This window comes from Lissotriton vulgaris, chromosome 9 (assembly GCF_964263255.1).
Source record: "Lissotriton vulgaris chromosome 9, aLisVul1.2, whole genome shotgun sequence".
Classification (NCBI taxonomy): Eukaryota; Metazoa; Chordata; class Amphibia; order Caudata; family Salamandridae; genus Lissotriton; species Lissotriton vulgaris.
In genome coordinates this window covers 1050293475-1050319448 of record NC_141697.1, presented here as the reverse complement: position 1 = coordinate 1050319448, position 25974 = coordinate 1050293475, and the positions used below count along the sequence as shown (strand labels likewise).

The 25974-nt window shown below is 46.4% G+C and overlaps 1 protein-coding gene across 2 annotated transcripts in view; it reads right to left on the bottom strand.

Annotated features, from left to right (window-relative positions):
* Positions 1-906: 906 nt before the first annotated feature.
* CFAP92 (cilia and flagella associated protein 92 (putative)) overlaps positions 907-25974 on the bottom strand; it is a 219372-nt gene continuing 194304 nt past the window's right edge. For both annotated transcript variants that reach the window (XM_086938984.1, XM_086938985.1), the window contains exons 17-18: positions 22779-22942; positions 907-2271 (exon numbers count right to left, since the gene is read on the bottom strand). In XM_086938984.1, coding sequence (XP_086795110.1) covers positions 2079-2271; positions 22779-22942 — 357 coding nt within the window. In that variant the 3' untranslated portion in view covers positions 907-2078. The remainder of the gene's footprint in view (positions 2272-22778; positions 22943-25974) is intronic.

Genomic DNA, 25974 nt, shown 5'->3' with positions numbered 1-25974 from the left:
GGCTCAAGTACAAGATCTTGAACTTGTCCTGCCAAATGAGGAGGTTCAAATGGCAGAAGCTGAGAATGGGTAATTCTTTGAACCCAAGATGTAAAGAGAGTAAAATAATGTGCCCCATTCTTCTAGGAGTACAACCTCTATGACCCCTTTGCTCAGCAGTGCCTTCACCTCCAAAATGGAGGCTTGTGCCAGAGGGAATGACTGTGCTAGGAAGGTAGTGTCTTAAGGGGGAGGCTAGAGTAGTGTCTATACAGGAATAGCGCCAGCAAAAGATAGCAGGGTCTTGATCTGCTGCTGCTTATGGTGATGATGGCATCCTCAAGATCCACCCCTGCTCTGAGAGAAGCAGTTCATCTTTTGGGGATACCTGGATCAGCTGCAAATGTTGGTGTTACCTGGATTGTTGGGCCCTGGAAAAGCGTTGTATAGCCTAAAGTCAGAGAGTAAATCGTAGATCTACTATTCTTGAAACCCCCCAGGGAGGAGTTGGCCTTCCCTAGAAATAGCAGCTGACCGTGACACCCTCTGGGCGTCTGAGGGCCATTGCTTCTTATCAGTCGGATCCCCCCCGATCCTGTTGATCAACCCACTTTCTGACCGACAGCTTCCTCTTCTCGCTTTTTGTGGTTAAGTGTTTGTTAATACAAACATAACAAATTGCTAGAAACTCTTGAATGTGAAACCACAAGATTATCTCGTATACTCTTACCATTTTGATCTCCTATGGCAAATCACACACTAGAAATAATGTATACATTTTAAATGGTATCACACAATACCTAGAGGAGCCCTATCTAAAATAACCGTAACATATAAATGAGCATATTCAAGGCCCGTTGCTGTACATTTTATAAAGAAATTAACACATACACTGTGACTTCATTGATGACACTTTTAAAAATCACATTTTAAATTCACAGTTTATTATTTGTTATGGATGAACAGACCCTTCCTAATGGCACAGCATGATCCCTTTACTGGCAAACATTGGCTAGCCCTTCTTTCTCAATGAATACTGATGCATACTATGCCAATACAAATAAAGTGGAGGATGACATTTAGATAAACTAGTTATAGCACATTTCACACTTAGAAAGATACCAACCTACAAGGACATAGGCAATTAATTGAATACCTACCAATTTAACCCAAATTATATTCTGAAGAGTTAAAATATATATTCGCATTTTGTTGTTTACAATGCAAATATTTTATTTTGGGTTGACTGAAATTCTACTTTTAAATACACATTTCATTAATTTTAGAATTGGTCATGGCAGGTGGCTGGACTCTATTGAGCATATTTCCCACTGGCCAATGCGCTCTGACACCCTGGAATTGTGTTGGCCATCACACAAGTGGTCATCTAAGTGATAACTGTATCACTTTCACCACTTAATCCTCGAAAGATTAAGCATTTACCTTTATAGATTTTTTTGTGTGTGGTTCAAAAGTGTACATGTTTGCACCACACCAATAAAGTTATGGCACAATGACATCCTGGGAAACTTTTAGTGGGTGTCAGTGCTAGTGGCACAGAAGACATGTTGTTCTTTACTGAGCTGATGGCAGGGGAAATCACTTGCAGCAGATGAGAAAGGGTGTGGGCTGCAACCCTTTTAAACATACTTTAAATGATCTGTCAACTATCACATGAAGATTTTTTGGAACTCTGATAATAATGTATGTATTGCCCAAAAGCCATACCTAAACAACCCCTTAAATACAACCACCAGTAGATGAAGCAATGTCTTTTCAGTTTAGCTGATAAGTAACCAACCCGTGATTACTGTGCATCCCCTGTCTTTCTAGCCCTAACTGGAATAGTAGCATTGATCTAAAGTTCACAGAAGCACCAATATGTTAACTGTGGAGTTTGACATTTCAAGCACTTGAGTGTCCGAAAACAGAGCACTTCTTTGTTTTCCACTGTAGTCATCAAATATTTTGCTACGTCTATGAACATTATTGCAATGACTGTTCAGAAGTTTTCAGTCAGAAAAAGAACATCTGGATGGTATGGTCCCTTCAATAAAATGTCCTGATCAGTTACACTTGAGACTTTGACATCACAAGACTTATTCAACATGGAGAAGTACTTTGTTGATTGCATTGGTTTCTACCATGTTTCCCGATTTCTTGATTTCCACGTTGCAAGTTCTGATGGGTTTTTCTTTACAACTCTGTTGCCAAATGAGTGATTTTTTTTCCTCATCGCAAAGCTCATTAATTTTTCGCTTGTAAAGATATTGATGACTGGAACAATATGCACTGTAAGAAAACAAAATATATTAGGTCTAGCAACAGAAAACAGCTAGAGCAGTATATTTGTGGGTACATACATCTTATTTTCATTGATGCATTTTGTCTAAGGACAATGTTTTTTTGTTGAAAATATTTGTATTGATTTTACTTATAAAAAAGAGGGTGCACAGCGAGATACAGCTTCAACAATCAGTAGGCAGAGTTGCATTTAGTATGTAATACATCGGTGCCAAGCTGCACGATCAAGAATCTGAATACAAGGATACAAACATGTACAATGGAATGTAAAAGTGATTCCTCTCATGCCTAGGGGAATAAAATGGGGAACAAGTGTAGCCAATAAGTAAACCAACCTATTCAAAAGTATGTAGTTTTCTATTTCTTCTTTATTTCTTCACAAATACATCCAGTCACTGGGTACAATTGATCCCAGACGCCGGGATGCGATCAGATTGATATGAAAAACGTGCTCTACTATAGCGGATACAAAATTTGAGAAACAACATATCGGCCATTCAACAACGTGAACCGCGGAGGGGATCTGCCCTCGAGTGGAGGTGTCTTCAATCTGAAATAGAAATCTACCTTAGACTATGGGTTAAGAACGAGAGGCCGATCTATAACTTCTAACATGGGCTTCGATTGGAATTCCACAGAGCATATTATCAAGCCCTTTATCGCCGATAAAGCGGCGATAATTTTAGCGCACAGGCTTGATAATATGCCCCTACATACTTTGGGAAAAGTTATCACGGATTGGACTTTTTTATATTTTCTAGAGTTGCTCAGGTTGAGAGTTGTTGTATAAAGTTTGTTAGCATACTCTGTATACCTATTACTTCAACCGATGGCAGGAATTGTATCTCTACCTTTGAGCAAATGCTAGATTGACCAATAAGAATATAGATATTGATGCACACTATTTTTGCGCAACGTTCCCTTCTGCCATAAAATTGTAGATAACCTATTCAAAAGAACCAGGTCTAAACGTTACCTCCCACCACACGTCAGCCCTCCTCCCGGCCCGGCATGGATATATAGGGCCTCATTTATGAGGTTTTGCAGTAGGGCAGCTCAGCAGGCCGCCCTGCTGCACTGCCCTACGGCAAAAGAAAAGGGCAGGAATGTGTCGTATCTATCAGATAGGGCGCATTCCTGTCTTTTTCCCCTGCACACAATGGGCTGCCATGCGCCAACGCAGGCACCTTTGCACCATGGTGCAAGGGTGCCTGCATTGCGGGATGATTATTTTTGTACAGGAAGGGAAAGCGTCCTGTAACAAAATAATCACCAGAGGTTTTTTCCTCTCTCCAGCACACATAGAAAAACGAAAAACGAGGAGAAATATATTTCTCCTCGTTGTGCCTCCTTTACGCCTCCCCTGGGGAGGAGTAAGTGTTTGGTGCTGCCTCAGATTTACGATTTCTTGTTAATCTAGGGAAGTGTCAATAAGCCATGGATGTTGCTGGGAACGCCCCCAGCAACACCCATTGCACGCCCTTCAACGCAGAAAACTGCGTTAATGGGACCGATATTTATCAGGCACTAATAAGCCAAAAAAAGTGGCTTAGTTCTGCCTGATAAATATCACGCAGGCTTCTGCTCCAGGGAACGTCACAAAAAGTGACATTCCAGCGGCGCAAGGGGCCTCATAAATGAGGCCCATAATGTGGTATTCAACAGGGGCTCACTCACTTTTCGGGGCCTCCGATTCAGTCATCTGTGTGTCAATAGGCTAGGACCAGCAGGTACTTCAACTTTGTCAGATAGTCATCCCACTGCGTAATGAAGTTCCACCTCCTGTCCCTGGCTCGTGCGCCAGCCCGTATTGAGAGTTCCGCTGAGGCCCGACAAACCACATTCATCTGCCATGATGTAATTGAGGGTGCAGTCGCTGCTTTCCAGGATTTGACAATACAACGCCTTACAAAAACAAGTGCCAGACCCTTAAAGCTCATCAATTGTTTTTTTTTTGTTACTGTCCCTGCATTAAGGATGCAACGAGCGGGGTCACAGGGTAGGATGTTGTCTAAGGACACTATTAACACTTTGTAAATGGAGGTGTTACAAATTAAACAGGTTTGTCTTAGGAGACGTCTTTTCCTACATGTCTGGGATAGGAAAACCACTCAAGTTGTCAGCTCGAAGTACATTTACAACAATGCCAAGTAATAGTCTCCTTTACCAGATTGCCTAATTATTATGTTGCTTGGCTAGCACAGCCCTTGCCCATCAGAAAATGTAACGATCTACATAACCTGGTAATTAGACTGTTCTTAACCCTCCTCAAGTGACCCCTTTTGTACTTAATGAAGAAGTTAGAATACTGTAGTCCATTCCACATATGTAGCATGCCCTCGCAGGAGTGTCTGATATACCTGCTTTATGACACCGTCCCTTTTATCTGCCGTTGGACCAGCACCCAAAATGTTCTGTAAATGAAGGGGCGGTTTCCACTTCCCCCCGATCCCTAAAAAATTAGGACCATGTGCTACCCAGCGTTCTTTTTGAGGGTGACATCAATCTCCTTCTAAAGTTTATGGTTACCCTCTCCACTTATCAGGCATTTTGTGATGCTATCAGAATATATCAATTGTAAATTGATACTTGTATAGCGCACTACTCACCCGCAAGGGTCTCAAGGCGCTTGTACGAATACCGCTGTGGAACCCATCCTGGCTTTCCCTGTGAGGCGTCCACTCCTGGGCACCACCAAGGTGGCAAGGTGGAGGCCAGGCATCCTTAGCGTTATGGGTGCCGTTGTGGAGATTAAGCAAGCTATTGCCCAGAGTTGCAGAGTGGGACTCCATGATTGGAATAGGCACAGAGGCGAGAATGATCAGGTCCGTGGAATTTTTGAGCCCAAGACCCGCCGAGGTGGGGAATTGAACCATGGTCCCGGGCTAGACCTCTGCATCAGGGTCTGCCGCTCTAATCATTGAGCAGCAGACCCTGATGCAGAGGTCTAGCCCGGGACCAAATGTAGTTTTCCTTTAATTACTCAAAAACTACTGACAGATTTACACCAAATTACAAAAAACACACTTTCTGGATCAAGAACAAGAGCTAGTTTTCTGCCAAATTTACTGTAATTCTGTCCAGTGGTTCAGGCTGGAGTCGTCTTCAAAATCCCTGTAGGAGGGGGGCGTGGCTTGCAGCCAACGATGGCGGCCGCAGCTTAGGGAGGCTCCCGGGTAAAGGCGGCTTTCCGCATCAATCCGCACAAATATCCTGATCCACTCCGGCTCCAAAGGGGGAACCGGACCCAGAGACCGTGCAGCGACCGTCTCCAGAACTTTCCGGTGCGGCGAAAGCCCGAAACAGCACATTGCCGCAAGCCGAAGGCGGAGGAGGAGCCGGGCCTACACGCGGCCACGGGACCACGGAGCCACAGACTGGTCGAACCCGGCCGGAAGCAGCCAGCAGCCGGGACCGAAAGACCGGAAGTGTCGGCTCAACGATCGCTTCCTTCCGAAGACCCGCGAACTCTCTCCGAAGCGACCGGAGCTCGTGTGCCCACCCCCCCAATCACCTGTTGACCCTCTCCGGGCATACTCAACGCTGCAGGAGATTCAGAAGACGACGGATCCTCCAGGTTTGTCGCCGCCATTACCCGGCGAAGACGACCGGGGAAGTCACTGTGCCGCCTCGACAAGAACCACGCCATGTCGCACTTAGGCCCCAAAAACATAACAACCCAGGCTAAGCTGGACAAATTTGCATACGACCGACGCTCACCACCGCAAGACCAGCGCAAAACCGTTGGAGGGAAAATGGCGGAGGCGGAGGCGGGGAAGAAAGCCCCACTGGACGATGTCCTGGCGGCGCTGGCGCAGGTACAAGAAACTGTGGGGGCCACGGCGACTGAAGTCACCTTAATCAGGGCGGATCTGCAAAAGATGAACGAACGGGTCAAGCAAGTCGAGGTGGTCACGAAATCATTGGTTGAGGACGTGTCCGAACTGCAAATTGCGATGGAGCGCCTGCAAACGGACAACAAACTCCTTAGGGACAAGCTGGACGACCAGGAAGGTCGCTCGAGACGCAATAATGTCCGTATTCTAGGCGTTCCGGAATCGGAAGACACGGGGGCCCTAGACCTGTATGTGGAAGATCTGGTGAAGACTCGGCTCCAGCCTAAAGGCCTATCGAACTTCTTCTCGGTCGAAAGAGCCCACCGAGTTCCGGGAGGGAAGCCCAGGACCGGAGGCCCACCGCGGCCAATACTGGCGAGGCTATTTAATTTCCGGGACAGAGACGCCATTTTGCAGGCTGCAAGAGTGGCGCCGACCATCCAGATCCAGAACTCCAAAATCGCTTTCTTCCCGGACTACACAGCGGAGGTATCGAGAAAGAGGAGAACGTTCCTGGAGGTTAAGAAAACCCTACGGGAGAAAGAGCTACCCTACTCAATGATATTCCCGGCCAGGCTACGGGTGGTAGCAGACAAAAAAGTATGGTTCTTTGACTCCCCCGACACAGCCTGGGACTGGCTGGAGGGCTGGCACACCGTTGGACGGCAGCGCAGGACGAACAGACAGGAATCGGATCGCAGAGGAGGCAGCAGGAATGGCTCGCAGGCGTCAGGGCGCGTGGAGGGCGCAGAACGCTCGCCTTCCTATGGATTTGAAGGGGGAGGCGAAACTGAGTGACTCCGGCAACGGCCACTGAACTGCACTAACTCGCCCACCACCGGCCTTAATTTGTCTTTCACAGCTGCACGATGACTCTGGCATGGCAACCCCGAGAGCCTACAGGGGAGCCGCCAACCCGGGGAGGCGCTCTCCCCCTTACAAGCAAGTACTGTGTTTTTGGGAAGGGTATTGCACTCTGCTCAGTTGAGGTGGCGGGCAGTTGAAGGTCCGTTAAGCAGGGGGGCAGGGAGGGGGGATTGTTTTGAATGGTTTTTGTTAGGAATGGATACAAGGGGTCGAGGACATTGTTTCAGGGCTTATGGAATTCGGGGGACACTGCTGAGAACGAACTGTGACACTATGCCCCCATGAGGACTCTGACCACCTTGCCGCGCGGCGGCGCAGCCAACAGATCAGTCCCATCTCTGGGGCGCTACAGCATCTGTCCCATACTCCCCGATGGCTAGTGATACTGTACAGACAGGGAGACTGAACCCCACAGAAGCACAGTGCCCACCATTGACCTTGCTGTCCTGGAATGTGAGGGGCCTGGGTGATAAGGTAAAGCGGGGATTGGTTTTAACTGCTATTAAGCGCCTGCGGCCTACTGTGGCCCTACTACAAGAAACACACCTGATGGGGGGAGCTACTAAGGCCTTAGATAGGCGCGGTTACAGAATGTGGGCCCACTCTGCCTTCACGTCCGGCTCCAGGGGAACCGGCGTCCTCGTGCAGAAGAACTCACGATTCCTGCCCCTGTCCACCAAAACTGACGACCAGGGCTGCTTCGCGGCCGTGCAGGGACGATGGGAGGGGAAACTCCTCAATCTAGTGTCAGTGTACGTCCCACCGGCCTTGCACTCAGTGCACCTCCCGAGACTAGGAGAATTCCTCCTAACTCTCCCTGAGGGTGCGATCATTCTGGGGGGAGACTTCAATGCTGTCCAAGACCCACAACTGGATAAATACCCCACTCCAAACCAGACTTGGGGGGAAACATATTTCCGGCGCTTCACCACGGCCATGGGCCTGACCGACATTTGGAGACACCTACACCCAGGCATGCAGCAATACACCTTTCATTCCGCGGTGCACGGTAGCCTGTCGCGCATAGACTACTTCCTATCACTAGGGGAGGCCCTTAGCCAAGTAGACACTTCAGTGATTCACCCCCGAGGTATTTCAGACCACTCACCGCTCACACTGACGCTCTCTCTACAGACGAGAACACGTAAGCGCATTTACCCCTTGCACGCATCTTATCTCAAGATCCCACAGGTTCGCAAGGCACTTAAACAAGCCACAAAACATTACTTCCTCGAAAATTCACAGTCGGTGAGTTCACAGGCGACGCTCTGGGAGGCCTACAAAACGGTTCTGCGGGGCCAAGCCATTAACACTATAACCGGACATAAGAGGCAGCAATCACAAGAACTGGCAGATCTGGAGATCGCCTTGCAGGAACGGACCGGGGCTCATGAATCCCACCCTTCTCCCTCCACCCTACACGCACTTACTCTCCAGCAACAGCTCTACAATGACCACTTACGGACGGTAGTTAAGGGTCACATCGCCGACACTCAGAACAGGGTCTACGAAGTAGGGGACAAGGCAGGGAAGATGCTGGCGTGGCTCGACAAGCGGGAGGGCAGCTCCAGGGGGATCCAGAGCCTAATAGATGAGCAGGGGGTGACGCACACTGACCCGAGACATATAACGGAGTTGCTAGCGACCCATTTCGAACAAGTATACACCCCAACACGTCAGGTTACATCGGAGGAAGCCAGGGCACTCCTGGCGCCGATTGCAGTCCAGACCCTGTCACCAGAGGCGTCGAGCGAATTGGAAACGGACATTACAACCGACGAGGTTCGGATGGCCATTGCGGCATTGAACCCGGGCAAGGCCTCGGGACCGAACGGAATACCGGTAGAATGGTATCAGGCGATGCCAGACACCCTCAGCACGTACTTGTTGGGAATGTTCAAGGATTGTCTGGAGGGGGGCTCCCTTCCGCTAGACCAGCGTGTGGCGACTATTGTGACAATCCCAAAATCGGGCAAGCCGCCGGAGGATTGCTCCTCATATCGACCTATTTCCCTCTTAAACGCGGAGGTGAAAATCCTGGCCAAACTCCTGGCGCAAAGACTCCTGCCCCATCTGTCCTCGATTATACACCCGGATCAGTCCGGGTTTATGCCGCACAGGGACACTGCTCAGAATCTGCGGCGGCTACATGGTGTCCTGGCTCGATCTGACACTATCACAGAACCGGCGGTTATACTGGCGCTCGATGCCAAAATGGCATTTGACCTGGTGGAGTGGGAGTACCTCTTCGAAACGTTGAAGCGGATGGGGTTTGGACCTCGCTTCCTGGCATGGGTCAGATTGCTGTACACGGCCCCGGTGGCCCATGTAGTGGCAAATGGCCATATATCGCGCACTTTCCCGTTGGGAAGGGGCACACGACAGGGGTGCCCACTGTCACCACTACTGTTTGCTATCTCGTTGGAGCCCCTGGCGACTCTCATACGGGCCTCTCCCCTCCTCAAAGGTGTACCGGGGACCGGGGGTTGGGAAGACCGCCTGTCTCTATACGCAGATGACATGCTAATATATCTTACAGAACCTGAGGAGAGCATACCGGCCCTCTTGCGCATCTGCGACACATACGGCAGGATCTCCGGCTACACGCTGAACTGGTCCAAGTCAGAATTGTACGTTTTGCGAAGTCCGGCTCCGAATCTAGAAGATACTTGTCCACTACGACTGGCGGGGTCGTCCTTCAAATACCTAGGCATACACGTTACTAAAGATGCGTCGGAGTTCATGGATAAAAACCTGAAACCGCCCTTGGATAGGCTCAAACGGGATGTCGAGTTCTGGTCGGGCCTGCCACTGACACTCCTAGGTCGGGCAGCCCTTTATAAGATGATGGCGCTACCGCGCTTCCTCTATGTCCTTGAGAATTCGCCATACCCGGTGCCTCCCAAATTTTTTCAGAAGGTGGCAGCACTGGTCTCCAACCTCCTTTGGGGCGCCCTCCCGGCAAGAGTGGCACAACCCAAATTGCGCAGGGACTGGTATAGCGGAGGAATTGCGCTACCGGACCTAAAACTATACTACTGGGCGGCCCACCTCAAACCCATTAACCAATGGATCCACGCACCACACACCGAGCCGGCATTCCATTCCGACAGGGTACAGCTGGGCGCGGAGGGCCTATTGGGTCCGCTGTACGATCACCGCAAGGTACGGACCTTGGTAGGCCCCACCAAATTAACAGTACAAATATGGCACGCGGCGACGACAGCTCTAGGCTGGAAAGGGAAGATCACGAGGATGACACCACTGTGGGACTCCCGCGCACTGGGCAACCTTAGGAACACCAAAGGGTTCACACAATGGGACACAATAGGTATCTCTACGGTGCGCGATCTGTGGGAGAGGAATGAGGTGGTCCCCTTTGCCCGCCTCCAAGAACTCTATGAGCTCAACGACAGGGAACTATATAGGTACATTCAGATCCGCCACGCCCTGCTTGCGGCCATCCCGGCCAACACGCCACTACCAGAATCCTCACCCCTGGAGGACCGCTTACTCACAGACTGCATGATAGAACGGGCGACGTCCCTCACTTATCGCAAATTACTTAATAACACCCCCGAACCCACGACACACCTGAAAGAGAAATGGGAAGGGGAAATTGATGTCATGGACGAACACGAATGGAACGAGGCACTTGGGTCCCCCAAAGAGGTAGGCATCTCAGCACGCATGCGACTGGTGCAATTTAAGATCCTGCACAGGGTTTATTATACGCGGACAATGCTGCACCGCATACACAGAGCACCACACCCCTATTGTCTGCGAGGGTGCGGGGAGGAGGGCATGTTCTTCCACACCATATGGGACTGCCCCAAGATCCAGGAATATTGGAAACAAATACACCGCACACTCTCACAGACACTTAATCACTCTATACTACCTAACCCAAGACGGTGCTTACTGAGCATCTGGGAACCCACCGACTTGTCCCGTTATGAGCAGCTTTGGGTCACGGCGGGGATAATGGTGGCAAAGCGGGACATAGCGCAACGCTGGGGGGCAGCGGATCTCCCAACTAAATCCCAGTGGTGCCTTAACATGGATCGTGTGATGTTGACCGAACGGGCTGTCTACTCTAACCGAGCCTGCCCGGTTAAATGGAATAAAATATGGCTGAAGTGGAACGAATATAGAGGGGACATTTGCGAGCCCTTGCGGGAGGAAGACCTGGATGATTCTGATGATGAGGGTGAAGAAGGGTAACTTAGGCGGGATGTAGGGGTGAGATGGTGGCCCTACTTGTGGCGGGAGGCGGCTTATGGGCACCTGCACTGTGGAACTGTGAGGGGGAGGGGGGGGGACCTTGGGACACGGAGGCACGCAGGTATTGACCAGGGACACCGAATCTTCATATTCCCGAGGGACGATTGCAATCTGTACTGCACTGATTCATACCAGACCGAATGGCCATTCCTACCTGTTAATGTTCTATGTTTGTTATTTTCCAAAAAACGAAAAAACTCCACCAAAACCTCAATTCCTGCATTGAATATTTGCTCAACATGCACTTTTACTGTTCCAGTATGTTTTGTCATGTCCTTAATATATCTATATCTTCGATACTTGTTTTACTGGAAACACTCTATGCACTGATCCTTGATAGCGGCCGGCCCGCAGGGTTGTAGGCGTTCCGCTGTGTACTAAGCAAAGTGCAATAAAGGTTTAAAAAAAAAAAAAAAAAAAAAAATCCCTGTAGGAAATTGCATCAGTAGAACGTGTTTTTTGCCCCCCACCCCTTTTCTCAGCCGCCGCTTGATGAATCATCCTGAAACTTTCAAGACAGCAGCTGAAGTTAGTGGTGTACTAATTTTGAAAAGTTTGTGAAGGTAGTTACTGGCAAAACAAACAACGATTTTCCAATAGAATTAGCTCCTAACTATAACTACCTACCTTTCGACCGCCACTAGGATATATGTAGATAGGAGGCAGTTATACTTAGGTAGGTCGGACAGTTAAATACTTTACTTGGCTGCAATGTTCATAAAAGTACACAAGGCAAACACACCAATACAATATATTCACAATGAGATAAAATGTTCAATCAGTTTAAAAAACATTATTCAGAAATATCACAGTTTCATCAACTTTCACTGCACATCTAAAAAAAAATCGAGATATAAATATATGTATAAATCCCACCAGGATCTGGTCCTCCCAGGGTGGGCATAAAAAAAACCTAGTGCAGGAGACTGCGCTTGATGTATAAAACAAATGTGCTGTGGATCCACGCATCCACTGCGAACTCACTGAAAAATGTAAAAGAAAAAACATATTTGGCCGCAGGAACTCACGGTCTGGATTCAGGAACTCGCGGTCTGGATACAATCGCAATGAACATTGCGATTGTATCCGGACCGCGAGGAGCCGTGAGGGGTGCAGGGAAGCCGATTCAAAACAACCAGGTCAAATTGAAAGAGACTCTGCAAATGAAAATTCAGCGCTGGTAGAAGTTAAAAGAATCCAGTCACGCTGCTGTAAGGGCCACATAACCCGGTTTCAAGGTGATATTCTCTAAAAATCGGTGGCCCCCCCTCCGGCCTTATCCTCACTACTGAGTTCCTGAATTTTACAGAAAGGAATTCCACACATTATTTGTTAAACCTGAACCTCTATCCTTTGAAATACCACGAACAGACAACCTCCAATTAAAAACGAGAGGGATAATTAACTTTCGCAGAATTGTTTGTCCTGATTCCTGATGAAGGTGATATCGCAATACACCGAAACGCTGCGTCGACAACTTTGACAACTCTGTGATTTTTTTAACTGTTCTATATATGTATCGGCACATTTTTAAAAACACATAATTTTTAATGTATGGCACTGTATTGTTGTTATTTAATATCCATTTTATTGATTTGTAATAAATTGCTTAATTTTTAAACAACAAATAATGTTTTTTAATTTCTTGTTTTCCCTGTTTGTTTAACACTGTATACCTTTCTAAGTAGTTGGCACTTTGAGTTAATAGGGCAATATACCAGAGGGCTTTTCAAGAGTTGAATATGGGGACTTGCTAAGTTCTTCACTCCTATTCTCCTTGACCCGAAGTGGATCAATAAGGAGACCTCCCTTTTTTCCTTTACTTATCTCACTCCAGCCAGCCTGTACAAGGTGGTTCGTTTATCAAGCCTGGACTGTCCCCATTGTGCACAAAGCCCCGCAGACTTTTACCACATGGTGTGGGCATGCCCGGTAATAGACAAGTACTAGAACACTATAGCTGCAGAACTTACTGAGGTGCTGGGATGGGAGGTTCTCCCCACGCCTGTCGTTTGTCTCCTGGGGGTTTTGGAGGGCGTGGGTGGATCACGAGCAGTGGAGGCTTTTTTGGGCACAGCTGTCACAGTGGTGAAAAGGGACATTGCACCAAAAGGAAACAGCCCACTCCCCCGCCGATGTTGCAGTGACACAGAGGCCTGGACTGGTGTGCGCTCCAAGATAAACAGGTATTTATTGCATGGGGCTACCCACAGACGTATGGCAGGGTGTGGGGTAAAAGGTTGGGTCCGATGGATCAAGATGGGTGAATTTAGACTGCTAATGCTCAAAGGGAGAAGTGTGTGCACTCTGTCATGTTGTGATGGATATGAATGACACAAACCATGCAGTTGGTTGAAATACTAAGGTGCTCGTATGTGGCTGTATAGTACTGTTTGCTTTAAAATCAATAAAAATTGATTATAAAAATAAATACAAAAATTGCATGGGCAAAAAGCATTTTGGGATGCCCCCTTTTGCCCCCCCCTTTACTTTGACGAATTGCCTCAAAACTTTCCAGACAGTAGCTGAAGTGGGTGGCAAACTAGTTTTGAAAGTTCATGTATATTCGTCAAACAGCACAAAAGTTATAGGCAAAACAAACAAATGCTTTTCCTATGGAAACTTGGTCCTAACTATAACTACCTACTGGGGATCGACAGTACATAATACATATACGCATATAGTTAAAGAGCTGCAAATAATCCCTCTTCGGAATCTCTCTTGGACAAATGATTTCCTTCCCATTACATTCCCTTCAGGATATACAACTCGTCTCCCATTTAACTGTGAACTGTGTCAAGCTACACAGCAGTATGGTATGTAAACGCACTGTCTCTTTTGACTCTCTTTGAACCAACTTTATGTCCATCAGGGAGTACACTGCTGTCTCAGTTTATCCCCCCTTTATAACTTACAATTTCATGGCAGACATGGCTGCACTGAGTGCAAAGATAGCAGCTAACTAGAGAGCTCCTGCAGCCTGTACCTTGGATCCATCGGACCCATTAACCACCCCTGAATCTAGCCAGGCAGCTCTCACAACCAGAGGAGATGAATAACGTCTCTCCTTGAACTGAGGCAGGGAAGAAAGAGGGGTGAGCCATGATCCTCAGGCCGATTTATAGCCACTTCAAGATGGCGTCCACGGCTGATAGCAGAGAGTGGCGGCCCGAGGCTAATGGAAGCTGCCCAGGGTAGCTTGATTTGCAGTCACCAGGTCCCCTGGAGAATGCTGGGCCCCCCTGGATGTCGGAGAGTTACCTGCTGGGCCGGAAGAGAGGGTGAGTGACTGCGCCCTGTCGGCCGCCCGAGTATTGTAGACCTACATTGGTAAAAGACTGCCGCTGGGAAGGGGAGAGACCAAGAATTGCCTTGATCTGAGTGGACCTGGAGAAATATCTGCAGAAGTATGGAGAAGCCTCCATCACCTGAGGACCTCAGGCAGAGCTATGACCTGCCAGGGATATTTTCCTGAACAGTGACAGACTTTACAGAACAGCGGTGGACCTGTTCTATCCAGAAGGCTATATGGACATTCGCTGACAAGAACCGCATAGGGGTCTAATCCCTGGGGTGGTGGGGGTGTACTCTCTCCCCTCCCAGCTTGTCTCTCCCCTCATATTGAACTTGTGAATAGGGGCTATATTTCATTCACTGTACATGCTTGAGACTGGTGCAGGGTGGCTCCTGCCTGGGAGGAGCTTATAGTCTGGGGAACCTGTAACTATACACTAATGGGCCTTATTAAATCAATGAAGGAACATCGGTGGCTCCCATTCGTGCCCAGACACTACTTTGCCCTCCCTAGGGGAAGCGCAACATGGCAATGACAGCGGACAGGACCATGGGCAGTCCTAGACAAATTAGACTGCAAACTGGAAGCCATCACAGACCAAGTGCCGATTGACTTGAATATTCTCTGCGACGACCACAGCAAATTGTCAAACAATGGGAAATAAAATGAGACCACCTTAAACTCTGTACAACTGCTGGAGGATGACCTGAAAGCGCAGGTGTCTGCCCTCAATGGTAAGGTTGCATTGCTGGACAAGAGAGCGGAGAATGCTGAGGCCACAGGAGACAAAAATGTGCATGTGGTGGTGTCTATGAGGGGTAGAAGGCAAGACATGGTAGCTTACCTCGAACACTGGATCCCTGACACAGTGATTCCGCCAGGCCTCTCCTAGTTCTTGGAAAGTGCACAGAGTGCCAGCAAAGCCACCACTGCTGGGGACTGCGTCATGGCCAGTAGAGGCCAGACTACTCAATTATAGGGCCAGGGAACCCCTGCTTAAAAAATTTCACTTACTGGGCCTCTTGCAAGTCGAGAAAAGGCTGGTGTTTATATTACCTGACTACACTCTAGCTGTTCAAGGTTGACAAGCCTCATTTCTAGAAGCTAACAGGGTGCTCAAGGAATCCACTGCATGCTCCTATTGCCAGAAAGACATAAACCTATCATGTAAGATTGCTCGCTGTTCTTCAATAATCCTGTAGATGTATTGGACTGGATTGAAAGACATCAAGATGGGCAGGTGGGAACAAAGGACTTCATCCCCCCATTCGCAAAGCAGCAGGTGGCACTGCAAGAAGAGATTTGCTGGAGGTTGCCCCTCCAAATAACAGGTAGACAAGGGAAATGTGGCAGCTATCACTGCAACAAGCGAACCTGACAGCCTGCAATGCTTGAAACTGAAAAGTCAGGTATCTGACTCATCACCTGAGGCCAGCGCCTGAACCCACAGATCTATTGTCCACTGTAGGTTATTGACTGCCTAAAGGTACTTGGGGCCTGAAGGTACTTGGGGCCGGGGGTGGGATTGAAGGAGCCATGAATGGCTGGATGTAGAAGGGAGATGGAGTGTGCATGGGGATTGCTGCAAGTGCTTCTGCATGGAGTACCATCCATTCTGAGTGCTCCTCGGAGTGTTTATTCCAATGGAGCAGCATCAATGCTATATTTGTGACATTTAGAGTTTTTGGGTACGTGGCCATTGCCAAGATACTCTTGGGAGTGGGAGTTGGGGATTGTGTGACTGAGCCTATCAGGCATAGCTCCTCCCAACCACTACAGCATGAGAAACTATACATACACAAAGATGTCCATTCCGTGGAGCCTGGGGCACTTCACAAATGGAATTGATGCACAGATTCCTGGAGTATCAATTTGCTAATAAATGGTTCCTATGACCGCTAGTTATACCATTCTCAAACAGAGCGCCCGGTGTATACATTCCGCCACCAAAAGGCACCAAGTATACTTGTATGTAAAGCTCAGAGGTGCCAACTTTGCTCTCCTACAGGAGTCACACTTGGTGGGGAACAAGGTCCCTAAACTGCAGATATGATGGAGGGACAGGTCCTACTCCAAGTACATAGTCAAACATCGATATGGATCTCATAAGGGGTCCATTTTGAGTACACCTCACAGGTGATGGACAAAGAGGGTAGATACACCATCATTCACAGGGTGCTTGATGGGGCCCCATTTGCACTGGATAGCCTATATGTACCCAATGTGAATCAGAGGCACTTCCTAGACTGCCTGGCACCACAGTTGACAGACGCTGACATGATTGCCAATATATTGGGAGGGGACTTCAACTTTGTGACAGATGCTGTGCTGGGTCGATCCACCCTCCCACCCTCATTGAAGGATTTCCCCGTTCACAGGGCAGCATGTTTCTGGGAGTAAGCACAGAACTGGAATATTCCTGACCCTTGGAAAAAGCGAAATGGTTTGGAGAGGGAATACTCATACTACTCCACGGTCCATGACCTTCATATCCACCTGTATAAGCTGTCGCTATCTCCCCAGGTGGAGGGAATGGTCACTCATATGGAATACTTAACCCACAGATTTTCAGACCATAACCCACTATTACTGGCACTTAGATGGGGAAGAGACAGCCCCCAATTTCTACTTGGAAACTAAGCACTGGCTTGTTCCAAGACCCCGGGCCATATTTACGGTCAAGTAATGCAGTGTAGCGCAGCAAGTCACCTTGCTGCACTGTGTGACAGGGAAAGGACAGGAATGTGCTGTATTTAAGTCAATACGGTGCATTCCTACCCTTCCCCCTGATCTGGCATCCTTTTGGCTGCCTAGCACTAATGTAGGAACCCTTGCGCCATGTTGCAAGGGTACCTGCGTTATAAGGAGGTTTGTTTTGTGCAGGAAGGAGCACCTTCCTGCACAAAAACGATGCCCTGAGACTTTTTCCTCTTGCTATGTGTGCTGCAGAATGCAGCACACAGGTAAAGGGCCTCACCAGGGGACGTGTAGGTTTTTGGCACATTCCCAGGTCTACCACTTCTGGTAAATCTTGGAATTCATAGAAAATCCAGGGAGGTTGCATGGGAACACCCAAGCAACACACATGGAAACGCCTCCTTGGCGCAAAGTGATGCAACACAGCGATTTGTGCATCGTTGCATTACTCAAGATTTATGAAGCCACTCAGGGCCATGGAAGATGGCTGTGCATGGCTTCCAAAAGCTCATTATTAAGTTGCATTGCTCCTGCACCACATTGCGTGGTGCAAGAGCAATGCAAAGGGGCTCATAAATATGCCCCCAGTGTTTAGACACTCAATCAGGGAATACTTCCAACACAATGGCCATACTGCACACGCACACATGGTGTAGTAGGCATTCAAGGTAGTGATCAGAGGCATATCATGGGTAAACAAGCACCAGTCTGTAAAACTTTGGAGGTGGAGCTCACCAAACTTTACATCACACTTAGAGATCTGGAGAGGTGCATGCTGGTGTACCCCTCCCAGAGCACCAATTTATTGGAGGCACAATCCCAACATGCAGACGTAGTGGAAAGATTGGGCCTGTTCTCTTACAAGGAATACATAGCTAGGTTTCATACGGAGGGATGCATAGCAGGTAGGCTTTCAGGCTGGTTGGTAAACCCAGAATGGCACCCAGGTGAGGTACGGGTGCACAGAGATTCTAGGGGGTATTGTAACATTCCCAGATAGATAGCCCTGAAATGTTTGTGCATCAATCTAGTGAGCTATAAGCGAAAGTTGTCAAACCACAAAGGATCCAATAGAACAGTTCCTAGATAGGGCAACACTGCCCACAGTTCCCAATGATGTCTGAAGATGCTGGGACAACCATTTACAGAGCAGGGAATAAGGGGGGTCATCAAGGAACTCACAACTGGGAAGACATCTGGTCCAGTCAGCCTCTCTGCAGAATTCTACCAAACATACACACCCCTTATAATCCCTCACTTGGCGGAAATGTAAAAGGTGGCCTGGGAAGACGGTAACCTGCCTCCATTTCGTAGGGAGGCTTTATTGATTCCCCCCCAAGCCTCATAATCGCCCTGAAGGCACATCTTCTTACCACCTGCTGTCAATGTTAAACCTTGACTATAAAATACTTAGTAAGATAATTGCAAGTGGTCTACAACCTCATCTGCGACAGCTGATCCATGCAGACTGAAATGAATGTATCCTGCAGCGAAACATCCTTAAATACTAGAGGTCTCTTTGGAATATTAGATGAGACCCCGAGGGAGGGCTTCCCGTAAGCTGTGGTGCTCTCTGCAGATGTCTGTAAAGCCTTCAAAACTATTTAGTTGCATTATATGCAATATGTGCATGCATTAATGCACTGTATGAACCTAGGACCAGGTGGGACAAGTGGATAGTGCTCCTGTACACTGGAGCGTGCTCTAGAGTCAAGGCAGGGTAAACATTTTGGATGCCTTTGAGATATAAACAGGAACCTGTCAGGGATGCTTGTGATCCCCCTTACTGTTTGTGGTGGCATTCACAAATGTCATCAGAAGTGAAGGCAGAGGGAGGAGTATCCTGCTGCATGACAAGGAATTATTCTATCTCCCTTTATGCAGATAATATGCTCCTATTCCTGAGAGATGCAGGCACCGGGGTGGCTTGGAGAATTTACATGTTGTAACTGTTAGGTGAGGTGACTGGTTTGTGCACGAACTGGAAGACGAATCTTACCAGTCTCTGACACCCTGCAAACAATCCCACCAGTAGTCAGAGCACAGGGTATCTCTTGGGAGTCAAAACCTACGAAGGTAACAGAGAAACAACAAAGGGTCATTTTAGTGGGGAGTTGCACTCCTTGAATAGCAATGTTGCATTTTGGGGTACACTGACGCTCCCTATGATGGTGAGAATAGTGCTTACAAAGATAATTGTGTTACCATTGTGATCTCCTGAGTCAGTCTATGTACACACTCTATATGGGATGGATGTAGATGTTGGGCTTCTTCACGAATTATACAATGCACCACAGATGGTTGTTCAGTGAGTTCCAGATTTTGAGTAATATGATATAGTAGCCCAGCCACAATGGTTGGCTCATTAGATATCAGGTCACCAAACAGAAGAAATGGGAAGCAATGGCCTGAGGTGGCCAGAAGGGTCCCTAGTGGCTCTCATGATGGGGGCTCATCTTTCTCTGGAAGCATCGCTTACAATGCTGGGCATGACTTTGCGCTTCTGGTGGAAACTCATCCAGAGAATGCACCTTTTCCCTTTATATGCACCAGTGATACTGATGGTTGACCTCCCTACACCAAGAGCAAGTTTCCTAATGATGCAGTCTGTTGGCATGGAAAAACACAGACCTGCTTATTATGAGGAGTGGTGGCTGAGAACCCTTGAGGCACTAACAATGAAGGTGGGCCATCCAGACAATTCCTGGTGTATGCAGCAGTGATATGCCCAATTCAAGCACTGTGGAATACAGGCATTAAGGAACCACCTACACATGAACAAGTTCAGGTCCTCCTTACATTTAGAGACAGTGGCAATTTAGTTACCTAGATTTACAATTCAGTCTAGCATATGACCAACTCAGGCAGAGATGGAAGGATGGGATGGGTCCAGAGGTGCGGGACGAGGATTGGGAATTTTCGAACACACACAAAGCCTCTCGAAACACGAGGGGGAATATTTATGACCTCCTTGCGCAGCCGGGGCATCACTTTTTGTGATGCTCCAGCAGCGCAAACTCAAAATCAAATCTATGAGGCCACACAAAGTCACTTTGCATGGCTTTCAAAGCCCTCATAGATATGAAGAAAAGCAAGGCAGCGCAAATCACTGCGTTGCCTAACTCTGCTCTCAGGAGGCGTTCCATGGGTGTTCCCATGGATGTTCCCAAGCAACACCTTGGGAATTTGATGCTTTACCAGATTTACAAAACCTTATAGCCTGGGGATGCGCCAAAACCTTATGCCTCCTGGGGTGAGGCCTAATGTGGAAAAAGAACTTTATTTTGCCGCGTTTTTTACTCTTTCCATGTGCCCAGCATAGAAAAAGGAAAACACCTCTCAGGAGTGGTTTTCTATAGGAAGGTGCCCCTTCCTGCACAAACCCAATCCTGCCAACAACACGGGCTCCCTTGCACCATGGTGCAAGGGAGCCTGCATTGGCACTAGGCTGCTGAAACGGTGGAAGTTTCCTGACCTTTCACGTTGGCGTAGGGCAGCGCAGCAAGGTGACTGGCTGCGCTTCACTACACCAAATCCCCATAAATGAGGGTCTAGATTTCGCTACACTCACTACACTTTAGCCAAACTAATCTCCTGAGGATGCAAATATGCTTATTAGCTTTATACTCAATCCCACGAACAAAGAAAGTGACAATAAAGGAGCAGCTGTATGAAGCATTTTACCGGTCACAAACAGCCCATTGGGCCATTTGCAACCGGTAAAATGCTTTTTGCCATGTACAAAAGGCAAAATGCAAATCAGTAACTTGTTACCGAATCACATTTTGCTTTTAAATTCGGTATTGGGAAGGGGCAAGTTTAGGGCGTCCCTTCCTAATACCAAATAGCACTGGTATGTATGAATGTTTTGCGACCGGGAATGCAGTCTCAAAACATGCGCAGTTACTACCAATTTCAAATTGGTGGTAACCTATTCCCAAACAAGAGGGGGTCCCCAAAGTACCCCTTCCCCTTTTTGAATGTGGGAACCAAAATCTTTTAAGAGCAGGCACTAAAGAGTATATGGTCTGGGACAGACAATCAGTATGCATGCAGTATGGCCTGAACAGTGATAGGACTACCACATACATGTGCAGGCCTAAAGTTAAAATCACTATTCTTGCACTAAGGACTTCTACTAAAGAGAATATCCCCCATTCTGGGTTAGCATTAATATGTGCTGGCCCCTAGTTCATGTGTGGTTGTAGAAGCTATTGGGACTTTTTTTGCTTTTTCTATGGTAACTGTACTTGTAAATGCATGATTTTGCCTCATTTTTTAAAGAAGAAAAATTACCAAGGGATAACTGCTGCCACACCACTCTGGAGTATGTTTATGAAATACGGGTCAGGTATTACGCCTCACCTTTTTCAAAGGTCACCAGCCACCACTGGCTGGCAGTGTTCCCAAGGACCACTGCCTACTCTTAAACAACTTAAAAAATTGTTTTTAATTTTTATTTTTGAAATGCATCCCGTTTTCATTGAAGAAAAACAGGCTGCATTACAATAAAAATATTGCTTTGTTTAAAAAGCAATCACAGACATGGTGGGCTGCCATGGTGGTCTGCTGATCCCAGCAGCTCACCATCCCTGTGATTGTAGCCATTCACAATGAGTCACAAATTGCGACCTGCCTCGTGAATATTGATGAGGCAGATCCATTTGCGACCCACTGTGAATCGCTAACAGTGTCAAACACGCTGTTTTGCATCGCATTTTGCAAATTTCCTAATAGTGAATCGAAAAAATTTGCTATTAGAAAAAAAAAACACTTGATTTTGTACATCCAGCCCTAGGTTCCTAAACCTGCCCCTGGTCCATGCTAGGAGAGGGATAGCAATGCACTGGAGATCACCTATGGGTGCCCCTCATTGTAGGTGGAAGGGGGAGCTGGAAAGCTTGGTGGTGGCAGAAGAGACTGCTCTCAAAGAAGAGGAATGAAGAACCCTGCATACTTAAGTTTTAGTCTCAGTTCAACTTAAGACCAAAACTTAAGTTAAACTGAGACAAAAGTATAACTTCACTACTCATAAATGCCCTTTCAGAATACCAAAAGTCGAAAAGTTAGACTTTCGACTCAGTTTACTTTTGTGAATCGGGCTCAATTGTGGCACTATAATTCTTACTATGTAATGCACATGTATACCTCTTAGTCCCCGAATGTTATATTAAACTAGTATTAAACAAATAACACACAAACTTCACATCAGATCTACACCAGTGAAGCATTTAAAGATAACCATGCATTGAATGATAAACAGAATGGGGGTTGGGAGCACACTGCCTCACAGTCCCAGCATTGTTCGCCCCTTTGCATCCTGGTAAATGCATTGAATGTTATCAAATTTAAATTTATATATTGCCAGCCACCCCTCTGAGTCGCTAGACAGGTACATATGGGTGTGGAAACTATATGCAGATTACCCATATGACAACATTTCAATAGATAAAAAATCCACCTAGGAAACAGTATTCATTAAAATATTGATTTCACTTGTAGAAGTGGAAACTTACTTGAAGGATTTTCCTCTGAGCTCATCAAACTTTGTATGTTCCATGTCATGCAGAGGGATCATATTTGTTTTCCATTTCAAGCTGTGGTGGGTCAGTGCGCCTGGATTAAATCCACAACTAGTGGGCTCTTCTGTATCCCCCAAAACTGCAAGAGCTGGAATAGGCTGAAAAAGAAAAGTAAAGTTAAAAAAATGGCATCATAAAAATAAGTAGTATCGCTTTGATTCAGTTTTTTTTTGTTTTGACATATGTACTCTTTAAAGGAAGCACTATGGGCCCGATTCACAAAGGTAAACAGAGACAAAAGTCTAACTTAACGACTTTCGATATTCACAAGGGCATTTACGAGTAGTAAAGTTAGACTTTTGTCTAAGTTTTGATCTCAGTTAAACTTAAGACCAAAACTTAAGTTTAACTGAGACAAAAGTCTAACTTTACTACTTGTGAATGCCCTTTGTGAATACCGAAAGTTGTAAAGTTAGACTTTCGTCTCCGTTTACCTTTATGAATAGGGCCCTATGTGTGTATATTGAGGTGGGCAGAAGCCAAGAACAGTTATATAAAGTGTGAGGTTTGAAAATATGTTTCTGCATGTTATGACACAGCAAATAAAACCTTGATATTTTACAGTAAGATTTTTTAATAATCGGAGCCGGCAGTATAATACCTGTTGCATTAACCTTTTAACCACATGGGGAGGTTGGGCAGATATTTTATGCCATTATACAGTGGATATAAAGCTGCAAAGCTATTGTTACATGTGAGTAGCTTTCTTTGTTCACAGTGTTAATGTGTGACAGGTCTGTATGCTATGCATAGAGTACTCAGTTTCACTACTAATAAAGTCAGACTATACTCCTACCTGATTGTATAGCCTCAGACATTTTACAATCCTTTTAGCTACTGTTGCTCTTAAAATAGATTTGCTCTACGGAGACTGTTCAAGCACAACAAGATCACTTTTGATTTTCAGTTTTTTCAACAAATTACACAAATGCTCTTTTTGGGCCAGGTTCTTAAAGGTATATGTGCACTAAATTTCGACTTGGAGTTCTAAAGAAAATTTAATGGTAAACTCATATACCTGAGTTACAGAAACATGAATGTAAGTCTTTTACACTTGCAAATGCGATACACCAATAGGATTGGATTGGATTGGATGTGTATTTGTAAAGCGCAAATTGCTGCCCGGAGGCGTCCAAGCGCTAAGAATCCCGTAGCCCAAGCTGTGGCCCTGAGGGAGCAAAAGGAGTTAATTAGATAGGGTGAAATAAAAAGGTTTTCAGCTGTTTGCGGAAGGCTAGAAGGTTAGGGTTAGCTCTGAGATGCAACGGCAGGGCGTTCCAGGCCCTGGCCGCGTTATGTGAGAACGACCTGCCTACGGATCTGGACCTCTTTATTCTGGGGCATCTGCCAGAAAGGTTTGATTAGAGCGCAGACTTCTGTTGGGTGTGTAGTGGATTATTACGTCTTGAGTGATTCTGGGGCCAGTGTTCCAGAAGGCCTGATGAGCTATGCACATGGCCTTGAACATAACTCTCTGGCGCACTGGTAGCCAGTGGAGGGTTATCAGTCCAGCCCTAGCTGACTGTCTGCGGGGAATGTTGAGTAGGATGCGGGCTGCACAGTTCTGGGCTATCTGAAGCCTTCTCAGGGTGTATTCCGGGGCCCCAAGGTAGAGTGCATTATTAAAATCCAGGCGTGATTGGATTAAACCTTGGACAGCTGCTTGTCTGGCCTCCCAAGGGAGGAGAGGAAGGATTCTCCTTAGCATCCTCATGATGCCGAAACATGTTGCTGAGAGTTTTGTGGCTTGCGTACTAAAGGACAGAGATCTGTCGAGCCAGACTCCGAGACTCTTAATGCTGTTTTTGGGGTGGGTGGAAGGCCCAAACTAGGTGGCCACATGGAGGCAGGGAGAGTGGGGTCTGGGGTACCAAGAATACAGACATTACACCTCAATCATGGGCATTCACCAACAATTTGCAGATAGATTCTAGTTTAAAAATGCATGCAAATTTCCTATTGGCAAGAACAAGGTGAGCGTTTTCCTCTGGTGTGAACTGGGATGGTACAGCAAGGGATTTCTTCTTGGTAATAAAATGTTTTCCCCGTGGTAAAGAAAAAGAAAAAAAAGTTATACGCTCAAATGAAATGTTGCCTACAATTTATACATGTGGAGCTGCACACCTGCTAAAATACTGTCTGCACAAATATTTATGCATAAGTACTCAAAGAAATCTATAAATGTTCAAAGTCATAGACTACTCCTAGAATTATTTGAGAATTCCCTAAAAATCTATGTAAAACTCACCAAAATGACGTTTACAACATATTATTAAACATGTAAAACTCATAACTCTTATATTTAGGTTGTGCAGAATCTTTTCTTCAGGATTTTGAGGGTTATTGATAAAAATAGGCAAATGCGTAGATTACTGTTGGAAAGAAGAGGAATCTAGCAAACGTTTAGGCTTTGTTTACAAAGTTCTTATGACAATATTATTCTCGCTGGACTTCAAGAATAATTGTTCTATGGATAACACCTGTAATTCATTGAGCCTCTTCAGAGACATGATTTCAACCAAAAAAGGCAATTTTTCACTTTCATCTTTCAGTTCCCTGTTCAGACAGAGACTTGAAGATTGCCCATTTGCCTGATGAGCACCATCTTAGCCATTTCCTTGGTATATATTTTGTGATATCCCTTTTAGTAAAGACAATATAGTAAATAATTTTCAATTGCTTGCAAAACCAATTCTAGTTACTTTCCCTAGGCCTTCTTAAAAAAGTGCATATTGTTTTATGGTTCCTACTAATCTAGTAGGACCGTGTATTCAAAGCAACACAACTTCATAGTACAGAGACTGAGTCTTCTAATATAATCATTAAATGTTGGTCTATCTTTCTAGCTCAAAGTACCGCATCCAAACTGTTAAGCCTCCAGAGTTATGGATGTTGTCAGTAACCTAGAACATGACTCTCAGATAACCAAGGAAACCATCGAAACAGATGGAACCCTTAAGTTTGTCACTCACGTATGCCCAAAGTGTTACAAAGAAAAGATACAATCTTGCATTTATAAAACATTTATCGAAAAGCTCTAATCTTTGCAAATAAAACATGAACTGCGATTGTAAGAAAGATGAGACATATTATTGCAATACAATAAGCATTATTAAAATAGTGAAGAATA